Here is a 12258-nt window from a genome sequence, read left to right on the forward strand (position 1 = left end):
AAGTAGCCATATTTCCAATACATCTTTTCATGTGGTGGATCTCGTCTCAATTGTAGTCATTCGGACCTCCGAGATGGTGCTTGCACTTGCTCAGGCGTTAGGTCCTCGTTATCATCAACGAAGGGGTCTAATACAGGAGTTTTTTATTCTTTTTTTCAATAGGAAAATAGTGGGACTTAAGAAATGAAGAGGGTGGAAAGAAATTTGTAGTCAAAACTCTAATTTCTGGAGCCTCAAAAATGTCCATGTATCAATTATATTTTTTATTATTTTTTAAATGTTTTTATTTTGCTTGGTTTTGCATGTGTTCTATTGCAAATTTACCCTTTTAATATGTCCTGTAAAGGTCAGATGCATGAATTGAATTAACATTCATATTTGATGACGCTATCTTCATAAAGCATAATTGGTTTCTTCTTTTCTCATTAAAAAAAAAGGACCTGATTTGCGGCAAATGACCACCTTCGCTGCAAAGGTCATTTGCGGTTTCAAGAATTCCGCAAATGGCAATTGTTCACTGACGGTCCACAAATTTAGTCCTATGCAACATTAAAAAATTAAAATTTTTAATTAAAAAAAAATTCCTTCGCCGCAAATTTTGTCTATGGCAATAGGATTGAGAAATTTTTTCCTCCAAATCATGTTGAAATATGTTAATCAACGGTGATATCCGACTGAAATATAAAATTGTACCGATTCTTAAGAACATGAAAAAAAAGGAAAAATGGGTTGGATTTTTTGTTGCGCTGATATTCTCACCTGTGACGACCCTTATATCATCCACACTCTCACCACAACACCACTTTTATGATAATTTTTTATTTCAACAATCTAATCATTAGAGTGTATATACTGTATATAAGATTAGCTCATTTTTTTTTATATATACAACATACAAATTTTTTTTTAGATTTTACGTATGAAAGTGTAATATATGGAAATAATGTGAGTAGTTGCTAATTAGGGTTTAGAGTAGCAACTTTTAAACTCGCTACTTGAAGTGACAACTTTGAAGTTTATATTTCAAGTAGCAAAAACTCTATTTGTGGAAGATTTAACCCGTTGGAATAATTTTTGAACCCTGAATTAAAGCAGGATTACTTTCAAAAAAAAACTCAAGCCCATGAAGTAAGGAGGTGTTGGAGCCCGGTTGACTTTCTTCGCCCCTGAAGTAAGGAGGTGTTGGAGCCCATGAAGTATGAGAATTTTTTATTTTCGATGCGCACCATATGAGAATTCAAGGACCATATCACCCGGAAGAGAAAAGCATTGGGTGGTTTAGGGGAGAGAGTATATTGCCCTACCTGGGTAAAGAAATGAAAGATCTAGGTTTAGTATTTGTTAATAGTAAAATCCATTCTCAAGGCGTTTGGGTCGGTAGATGCATTGGTATGGAGCACTTGGTTTCATTTGAATGGTAAGGTTTTTTTTAGAAAAATATACTATAACAACGTGATTTATATAAGATGAAAAAGTGATTAGAAAATGCGTCAAGAGAATTTTTTTGCGAAAATTCGCAATCCAAACATGATTTCTTAATTATGATGTTGGATTGGATGTTGATCACGTAAATTTTGGATAATATCACTAGTTGAGTAGGAGAAGCACCAAGTTGTCCATCTGAGGCAAGGGTTCTTCGAGTTCTTGACGCCAATGGTCAAGAACTCCAATTCTCTCTCCCAGATGTTGAGATGCAAATTCTTCCTCCCCAACTCAGAAGATGTTAAAAAAGGATTATTAAAATATCATGAAGTGGACAAGAGTTGCAATAACTCTTAGTAAATATATAATGGCATAGCCTACTTTCACTCAAAATTGGCAAGTCGGGGTTTATTTGGATTCTTGTGTGCTCAAACCACGTCAAAATCTCATGTCCAATTTTCTCTTTTAAGTGGAAATGTCATATGGTCCGTTCTGAGGATATATCTCTGTTTGAATGGGATACAACACTAATCTTCTCACACTTGTCTTGAGAAAAATGAGTACGGATGATATTGGGCACCGTCCACATTAGATGCGCCAATCAGAATCCAATTATATTGATTTACTCAAATCTACCCATTAATTTTGAGTTTGTCTAAATGGGTACCCAATTAAATTCATTTAATTAGTGAGTAGTGAGTTGACTCGACTCACTTATTTATACCTATTTAAAAATAAGCATACATTTAAACTCAACTTTTAATGAGTGTTAAATAAATAAATTTGAATTTCTTACTAGTTTAGTACCAAATAAAATACTGTTATTTCTTGTCAAACAACATGCAAAAAAAAGGAAAATTTTAAGTGACTCATAAATGAGTAGTTAGGTATACCCATGCATATTTATTAAATGGGTATCTATGGCTACACCCAATTATACCCATTTATTTAAATGAATATAAATGGGTTGATCTAATTATACTCATTATCCAATTTATGACTCGTCCAATCTATCCAAATCACCCATTTTGACACATCTAGTGTACATACAATGGGAACAGAACCCAAAAAAAAAAAAGAAAAATCCGAATTTGGCCACAAAGACCAGGGAATAGGACATGTTAAAAAAACATAAAGTTATTTTCTTGTCTTTAAATTTTAGAGGACCTGGTTTATTGTTTTAGTACAATTGCAGCCTTTTTTTTCCCCCTATTCATCAATGCTCCTCCAAAAAAAAAAAAAGGCAAAAAACATAGACTTGCTTGGGCCACATTACTTTGCACATGAAAATAGACGCCGTTGATATCAAAGTCATAACCATCACCAGAAATACAATGAAAACCAAGGCCTGATTGATCAACATTCCCTACTTTTGTTTCTATCCTACAGTACCTCCAGCAGGCAAAAAGGAACATCACAAAGAAAGACATTGGAAATCAAGATTGAAAGAAACAGCAAATCTGCAGGGGGATTTAGGCAACAGTTCTTCAGATGCAGTCTCCATAACTTTCTAAACCTGTTCATCCCCTGGTGTTTGCTTCTCTTCTTGAGGCTTGCCATTTTCCAGATCCTTTAACTGTGAGGATGCATCAGAAACTTCTCTTTTCCCTGGACCTTTGTTGTCATGATAGATAGCATACAAGATTAGCTGCACTGTTCCTAATCCACTCCCAAAGCCATTTGGAATCTGACAAGACAGGAACAAAATTATCATGATGAAAGGCTTCTTTTAACTAAGTTCACACCATAGTTAGTTAAAGGTCCCTCTTTAGATATCAACAAACGAAAAAGTTGGCAACAAAATTTCCCATTTCTTCCCAACATTAGGGATGAGGGTGGCTCGGTAAAGTGCTGCAATTATCACCCAAAAGTTCCAATTTTTACGCAAAATTACTGTATTCCGAAGATGAAATGACAAGATAAATTGTCACAATTCACAAGTAAACAGCTAACTGTATAGGATAAAAGTGCGCTTGCTCAGGTCTTAGGTTAGGATGAGGGGAAAAAGGGAAAACATGATCGTGTTGCATATACGAAGTAGTATCAGAGGATCAAAGAAGTGACTGAAATTGAAGGGAAAGTTCACAATCAGTTTCATTGAATGAGTGGACGGTTGTACTTACAGCAACAAAGGGGTCTCTTCCAAGAAGGCCAAAGATAAACCAGGAAGTGCCACATAAGAACACAAAGAGTGACAGGAAGAATGGCATGAACTCCACGCTTTTGGTCTTGATCACCAACCTCTGCAATTATAATTCTTCAAATCAGGAGATCCAGCAAGGAAAGACAATTGAATTTAAGTCATAAATAATGCCCTCAACTAAAACCAACCCTATTTGGAAACCATTCAAATTTATTTCAAAAAAAATATTTGGCCAATGAATTCAGTGAGCAAAAAATGGTTCACTTGTCACCATCTATCACACTTCCAATTGTCAGCCATACGCAACTTTGAGAAAGAAACATCATAAGGGGTGTTGCCTTCAACTTCAAATCACCTAAAAGAATAATGAATCCTACAAGGGGTGTTGCCTGTGCAATTATGTAATAGAACAGATCATAGAAACATAAAGAAACATTGTCTAGGCTTCTGAATGATTTCAATTCGAGGTAGACACGTATGATCTGTTCCTACTACAATTTTGTATGTCGGCAAGCTGAAAGAATCTTGTATAAGCATAAAGGATAACCTAATGCGTGTTGCCTAGTGATCAATATCATTTGTTAACCTAGATAAATCCTAAAATGAATTTGGCAATTTTGAAAGGAAACTATACTATCGAAACGGTACTCGAAAACAAAGGTAGATTCATCATGTAAATAATCACAACCAATTTGACTGGTATAACCCCAATCCATTGTACAAGCTGTAATAGTAGAGGAAGCATGGCTGTCAATATTAGAGAGCAAAAGAGATGCTAAATGACATAGAGGGCAAGGTTTACAAGGGCTTACTATGATTGTCAGAGGTGAAGCATACATGGTGATGGAGAAAATTGTCGCAGCTAAACCACAGAACAACTTCCTGCTTTGGCCATGGAGAACAAATAGGGAAACCAACGCAACAGCTGCAAACGCAGTGATGACCAGAACAAGAATGGAAAAGATCTTTGTTTTCTCCTTCTTGGGTGCAAAAATGAGGAAAATCAGCACATATATAATCTCAATTGCAGCACCAGTTCCATTAATTGTGGACACTGGCAGATTGTGTGGTGATACAAAAGGCAGTCCATACCTGTTCAATTCATCAAGTAGAAGACTTAGCATCTGAGCAGAAAAACTTCCCATGTTGCATGATGAAAGAGTTTTCGAAGAGAATTTGGTTATCAAAATAGAAAAATTCCACTTTCACAATTTCAGAAAATTCTGATATTGGAAAAAACAACAGACAAGAATTCAAGCCTCAGCGAAGATGTCCCTTAAACAGAGTTTTGCAGCCTATGACAATAAAAGAATTAAAAGTTCCATGATAATCCAATTTACAAAACAATGAATTATTTCAAGATCGCTAATTGTTGGGGACACTTAATCTAAGAAGAGTATAGCAAAACCAAAAGTTCCACCAAAAGTTGACTAGTTCCATTATTTTACCATTTCCTGAGTAACCAAAGAAAATGAACCAAAATCTCCTAGGAACCAAATATGATGATTTAATATAGTAAAATAAATTCTTCTTACGTCTTAATGATTGTCCTACCAAAACAAGAACCGATTGATTCTTCAAGCAGTTTCAAGAACAAAGAAATTGGAAACAGCAACTTACCATGCAGAGAGCAAACAGTTCAGCAAAGTCATGACATAGGGAACCCCAGAGAACTGCTCTGTAGATCTTTTAATAATGATCCTTCTGAATGTTATCCTGTATTAATCAAGAACAAAAGGTGAAAATTCAGAGGTACCAGAATGATGAATAAAACTACTCCATACGCTGCAAAAGTAATCACGAACTTTCGTTTTTCAAGAAAAAGCCAAAACTTACAAGTAAAATAAGGACAAGTAAAACAGTTCAATGATGTTCACTAAAATTTAAATTTAAAAAAAAAAGCGTTTAAGCCCTTCTCAAGAATCTAACTGCCGAAAACAAGCAAAAAAGAGAGACACAAATCACGGAACGGAAAATGATGAAGAACCCATTAAAACTCTGTTCTTGATCAAGAAACAGAAGGATTCTTTTATTCGGATTATCTTACACTGGTGCCAAAAAGAGGAACAGCGCAGAAGCATTTCCTGCAATAAAAGAAACAGAGAAAGCAGCCCATTAGATCAGAAACTAAAGCTTTATTAGGAAATCTCATAAAAGAGAAAGTGAAGATTAAAAAAAAAAATAGTAGCCGATAAATGCATGAAAAACCCACCAAAAACTCCAAACACAAAATGTGCAATTTCCTTCATTTTCTTCAGTAGTTGAGTATACACTAACTTTCTCGAAAGAATGAAGAACAGCGGAATACAAAAGTAGAATGAAATTGCTGACCAAGAATGCTTCAAGAAAATGGCTGAAACTAACTGGATAAATCAAGATGGAAACTTTGTTTATTTCGGTGCAAGGAGGGGAAGAGCAGTTCAGAGTATAGGGATGGAAAGAAATGGAAAGTTTGGCTGCAGATTACTACTAGTAATAGGAGTAGTACAGGCAGACAACTGGACACAGAGGAGATTATATAGAAGAGTCCAAGAAACTTAAATGATCAGGCTTGATGGTAAAAACTGTTGTTAGTTTTCATAGCAGAATATTTAGTTTATCAAAGATTTTTACAGTTAGCCGTATCATACAAGGGATTTAACCTCGGCAATGCTTTTGAGTTTTGCGTCATCTTCCTGTACAAAAGGAAAACTGTGCATTAGCCCATTGGGTAGTTTGGTGGCCGAAGAATACGTGTGCGAGTTCTGCTGTATATCCCATAGCATGTCCCAGGCGGTTATCAAACAGCAATCCTTTTCTTTCTTTTTTTAGTTTTTAAAAATAAGAACACAGCAGAAACTTATGTTGGAATAAAGAATCAAATTACAATTCAACACTAAGGGTACATTTGATAAAAATTTGAAAACTGAAGTCTAAAATCTGAATAGTTTGAAATTTGAATCCATTAAATTATTAAATTGTTAAGTATTAAATCTAATATATTTGAATACATATCGCATTCAGTGATACGTAAATAGTTTATCACTTAATTTTGAGAGCAAGTTTTGTCTACGAAATTCAATGTCACTTAATTAATTCAGATATTTAATTTTTTGTCATCAAACAGTCTGAATATATTAAAATCTGAATCCATTAAATTTAAGTGTTGAACTGAATTATCAAACATGGCCTAATTAACCAAACCTATTTCACATACACTGAGATGAATGCTAGTGTACAGTTAGAATAAAACTCATATGGGTAAAAACTTCAATCCAAGGATTTATATTCTTGGGGTCTCAATTTTCATCGTCAAATCAAGACTTTGTAGTTTTAGGGTCTCAATTCTTATCACTGGACCAAGATCTTGTGAGATCATTCCTTATAATTAGAGGTGTGATATTTGACTTTGTATTCAGTTTATAAATTTATTATTATTTGTGATGTGTTCTAATTTGTTAACCAAGTGGTTAATGGTTTGGAAAAATTGAGCTGAAAATCATTCCGGCCGAATGCTAGAGTTGTACTGGTTTGACGTTAAAAAAGCTGGCCTAATTGGGTTTACTGCATCAAACAAAAACTACATAACATATAGTGGCTCAATTGGACAAGGGTGTTTTTGACAACCCTCACCCCCCCTCCAAAAAAAAAAAACCCAAGTTATTTATTTGTTTGGTAAGCACTAGACGTTCATGGATTGTAATTTGTAAAGCGATTAGTCCCCAAAAAGTACCATCTTATTCATGGACGAAAACACGAAATTTGGATTTTTCACCTCAAAAAAATTGAAATTTTAAAAATGAGCCTTTTGCCCCTGCAAAAATTCGAAATTAGTTTAGAAATGTTAAAGTTCACCCTCTCACCATAATATACTAGGAGGGAGGAGTCCTCGTGGATGTATTGTCAAGTAGTCCCATATTTCAGAATTACTTCAAATGGCGTTGATTTGTAACAGGAAATTTCATTAAGCCTTAATATATTTAGAGATGTTGACTTGTTTTTGACAATATCATACTCTCAATTGCCTTAAAACGCCAATATTTTACTTGTTTTTTTGTTTGACTCTCAAACTCTCCTATTTTCTATTTTCTTTTTATAACATTTAAAATCTGTTATGAATCACAAAGAAAAAAAGAAAAAGAAAAAAGCTGTGTATTATGTCGAAGTTTCACATGGACTTAAAATTAAGCAAAATCTCCTATTCATATTCTGTTGTATTTTGCAATTTAATTAAATTTAAATGTCAAATCAATAGATTACAAATCCAATAATTTTGTAAAACAATCTTTCTCTAGCATCAGGCTAAACAATTTTGCTCAGACTTTTTCCTATCGTGAAATCCAAAATTTTCTTTTTCTTTTCTTTTTACCATTGTGTATAGCTAGAGGAGGATCACTTCTATGTTAAACTGGTAAATAGTAAAAGCTTAAAGTATCACACACACACACACACACACACACACACATATATATATATATATATATATATAGGGATTGGTGGTCCAAGTGGAGTTTTTGGTTGCCTGTGTTTTATGTACAAAAGATTGAAACAACAAATTTCCCATATATATTACCTAAAATTGTATGAGATTTGCAAGTATTTGAAGTACAAGAATCTTTTTATTTTTTTTTTGTCTTTGGGGGTACTGGAGAGTCTATATTTGCGAACGGATATTTCACCTCCACTGACTAAGAAAAGGGTACGCATTTAGGCTTGATTTGCTCTAGAACAGTTTAGACAGAAACTTTTTAAGTTCTGACTGATTTTTAGTTAAACAAAATGCCGTAGAATATTTTTCTTGTATGTTCTTAAAATGAGCATAAAAATCATTCAACCAGCAACTAGAAGAATACCATACTGGAATTCCCTCAAATTGCTAGTAGCCTATATTATTTAGATCATTTTTTCTAATCCTTATGTATACAAGATTTTTTTTTTTTTTTTTTTGGTATACAAGCAGTTGGATATCACCTTTCTTTCTAAATTCTCTTTCCAGTTGCTTCTGTTTTCAGTCATTCCCCTCTTTCACCATTAGTTACTACATGTACATTATGGAGCATTTTATTATTATTATTATTACATTAACTGATTAATTAAACAGTTCCATCTACAAAAAAAAAAAAAAAAAACTACTGAAAAAGTATGAGATGCCTATGTGGTAGTTAGACACAAACGTGAGAATAGCTAGAAAATAGAAAGTGAATCATATTTTACTTTAAGTTTCTGTATCGTGTAGATTTTCTTAATTATGTGAGATTTTCGGTCAAGAGTTAGCATGTGTCAACATCAAACGATACCTATGCTTATCTTTGTTAAATCAAAAGCGAATTCAATTCAAGCTCGGCCAGTTTGGATTACATGTTTTTAGATTTTTTGTAGAAAAATTACTATAACGATTTGATATATGTGAGGTAAAAAAATAATAAAAAAATATGTCCACGGAAAATATAACAATTTTTCAGAGTAAAATTGCAATCCAAACGGGCCGAAATTGTTGACTTGTCCTCATTAAAATTCACATGTGATTTGAGTTAGAATATATTCAGGTTCTCTACTGTACATGTCCTGGAATCCACGTAAATTCGTTTGGTTTATTAAATTTAATTATGATATGCTCTTTAAACCCATTACCCAGCCAATGTTTATTTTACAACGACAGCAATATTAATCTTGTGCGGCAGGATAGTTCGAAAAATACGACATAGAAAATGACAAAACGGTTAATCCTTGCGAAGCCTATATTTAATTCAGTAGTAGGCACTAGCACCATCGAGGAGGGTTCCTTCGAACATACCATGTAGTCCTGTCTCTCTAGCCCTAAATATGGGGTCTGAAGGGATGTTACATGTACACTTTTGCTTTCCTTTATTAATTGTTTATATATATATATATAGGCTTGTTCTCGATTAATTATTTTAATTGATTATAAATTTTGATTTTAAATAAGCATTTTTTGTGATATTCTCGATTGTTTTTGTATTTTGATTATAGATTTTTTAATGATTAAAAAAGCTAAAATCTATAATCACCTAAATAGTTGCTTTTACTGGTTTTCATTAGTCTCTATAATCAATTTTTATAATCAGAATTTATAAAATGTAAAGCAATAGAGAACGAAGCCTACTTCTTTTTTTATTAATTTTTACAGGGGAGAGTAGAATTTAAGTAGCTGGAAGGAGATCGAGGGATTAAAACCTAGTCTCTATAGGATTGCAACAAGTCTTACATTACAATTAAAACCTATGGATTTTTTTTCTTTTCTTTAAACCTTGGGTTTTTTTTTTTTTTTTGGCCTTCGAAATGTGATTGAAGCTAATGTACGAGCTAAAAAGCAAGAAAGTTTATTAATGAGAATTCTTGTCAAAATTGTTAAACAAACAAACAATAGTATCTCACTCATAAATGTGCAAAAACTCTAAGCTTATGATTATTTTATGCAAACGGAGATAAAAGTTTTTGAACTCAAAGTTATTGTTAGTTTTATGTATAAGCTAAACTGTGATATTTATTAAATATAAATCAAATTTTCTTTTTTTTTTCAAAAACCCATATTTGGATTCCGGATCAAAGAATTTTTGCATAATTGGCCTTACTTCGGTCAGATATAGAAATCAACTAAATTAGAATGCTCCACTCTTGTACATAATATTGTCAAAACTATATTATGTGGCCTATCCAAATTGTCTAGATTGGATGTTGTGGCCATAAATCTTAAGGTGCATTCTATAAAACTGAAGTTTGAAAATTGAAATCTAAAATTTGAAGTTTAAATCCGTTAAGTAATTGAATCATTAAGTAGTAAATTTGATATATTTGAGTAATAAATGCGATATATTTGAGTATATATCACATTAAGTGATAAGTGAATAGCATATCATTTATTTTTTTAGAGCAAGTTTTGCCTAAAAAATTCGTTGCCACTTAATTAATTCAGATATTCTATTTTTTTATTAACAAATACATCTGAATATATTAAGATTTGAATTTATTAAATTTAAGTGTTAAATTAAGTTATCAAATAGAGTCTATTGAAAGGTGATTCCTTGCCGTTGGTCCGGCCGCTGTATGGGGTTGTCCTCTCTGGTTCAGCCGGAAGATATTTGTTGAGAGTTGTAGCCCAATTTTGTCTAGCACAAAGATTCAGCACCCAAGTTTGTCATATTTAATTTTGTACTTGATGATAATTATATTATCGAGCAGTCAACCGCTTAGTATTCTTTTGCTTTGATTTTTTAGTGTAGTATCAGTTAATTATTGTAAATAGCCACGAAAGAGAAAACGGATTCAAGAAACAAAACTGATCGCCATATAGCATTAGGCCGATACATATATTCTGTTTCTTTTCTTTGGTTAAAAATACAGATAACTAGGGATAGGGTTGGACTGAGGCAAATAAATCAAAATTTAAAACTTGTAAGTACTAGACCTGTGTAAATTTCATCCATCCATCCACCAGACCTCATCGAAATTCATTTTTTTTCTCTGTTGAGTGGAGACGTGTCTCAAGAAACGTGTTTCATGTCCATTTCATAAGAACTACAAAATGATCAACTAATAAGATCGATGAAAGGTATTTCTCGTCATTATCAATTGGTTTTTAGTTAGGTGTCTTATTACTCCAATCAAATGGTAACGCTTTTTTACCTTTTTCCATCTCGAAAAGGCTATCGAGTTTTTTTTTTTCCTTTTTTTTTGGTGTTTTAATTTCCATTTCTCAATTCATCTTTGCGCAGGGGCCATGCTAATCTATTCTGTATCGTTCCAATTTTATCAGATGTCCCCGAAGGGACAAACAAAAATTAAGTTAGCCAGATTTATCTATAAGGACATACTTAACGGTTAGCAAGATGTAGAAACGAAAGACTCTAGCTTATAAGGTCGTAATCACTTTAATTCGCAACAGATCTTCTGTCCTACACCTTATGCCACTCTTTGTCCCACTTTTTATTATATTGATATTTCTCCTGTATAAACATCACGTTTTAGTTCTTCTTTGTTTCCTTAAGATCCAATAACTATTAATTGAGTAAAAAATAAATACAGGAGGTTCAAAAAAATAATATATAATAGAAAATTAAAAAATACAGCAGAAAATTCATAAAAAATCTCATTTTTTATGCATTTTGGTTTTTTGAGTTTGTTAAATTTTGTGTATTACTCAATTAATAGTTATTGGATCTTAAGGAAACAAAAAGAAACTAAAACGTGATGTTTATAGAGGAGAAATATCAATATAATAAAAAGTGGGACAGAGAGTGGCACAGGATGTGGGATAGAAGATCCGTTGCGACTTTCATTGGTAACTTGGAGGGTTTTCCGGAGTAAAGCAGTGACGTTCAAACAGTGGAAGACAAGGCAAGAAAAAAGCTAGGTTCAGTTCTAGAATAATGTATATGGTAGTTAAGAAGAACACTTATAAATTCTGCTGTCCATTCCCTTGATCCACAATGCAGACCAATCATGGCATAAACAGAAGAAAAAGAAAAAAGGACTTGTTATTGTTGACAAATTTCTACTTCACCTCAACATGGCAGGATTAGTAAAGATCAGTCCACATTTTTTAATACTGACTAAGACATTTACACGTACATACCCCAAACCAAGCATTCAATTCTCTTAATCTCGGGCACATTGCCCTGCATATCAGGGCTCTCAAGACACATGATTCTGAGTTCAAAAATGTGGAAATGTGTAACGAAATTTTTTTTTTATTG

The 12258-nt window shown here is 33.0% G+C and overlaps 1 protein-coding gene and 1 non-coding gene across 2 annotated transcripts; both read right to left on the reverse strand.

The window, feature by feature from the left end:
• Positions 1-2698: 2698 nt before the first annotated feature.
• On the reverse strand, positions 2699-6053 carry LOC113711917 (bidirectional sugar transporter SWEET1-like). The gene is made up of 6 exons (XM_027235159.2): positions 5778-6053; positions 5613-5649; positions 5186-5281; positions 4378-4657; positions 3546-3665; positions 2699-3109 (listed from the first exon to the last, which is right to left on the reverse strand). The coding sequence occupies exons 1-6, from the start codon at positions 5812-5814 to the stop codon at positions 2933-2935; spliced, it is 747 nt and encodes a 248-aa protein (XP_027090960.1). The 5' UTR covers positions 5815-6053; the 3' UTR covers positions 2699-2932.
• A 5179-nt stretch (positions 6054-11232) lies between these two features.
• Positions 11233-11334, reverse strand: LOC113713140 (U6 spliceosomal RNA). The gene has a single exon (XR_003453468.1). It is a non-coding gene; the product is annotated as a U6 spliceosomal RNA (small nuclear RNA).
• Positions 11335-12258: the final 924 nt, after the last annotated feature.

This window comes from Coffea arabica, chromosome 10e, assembly GCF_036785885.1.
Source record: "Coffea arabica cultivar ET-39 chromosome 10e, Coffea Arabica ET-39 HiFi, whole genome shotgun sequence".
Classification (NCBI taxonomy): Eukaryota; Viridiplantae; Streptophyta; class Magnoliopsida; order Gentianales; family Rubiaceae; genus Coffea; species Coffea arabica.

Bases quoted from the DNA above. Each gene is read 5' to 3' on its own strand.
- LOC113711917 (XM_027235159.2), bottom strand. From the start codon at position 5,814: ATGAAGGAAATTGCACATTTTGTGTTTGGAGTTTTTG. The intron at 5,282-5,612 runs GTAAGATAATCC...TGATTAATACAG, and splicing joins TTCCTCTTTTTGGCACCAGT to GATAACATTCAGAAGGATCA. The intron at 4,658-5,185 runs GTAAGTTGCTGT...TGAATTGAACAG, and splicing joins AACTGTTTGCTCTCTGCATG to GTATGGACTGCCTTTTGTAT.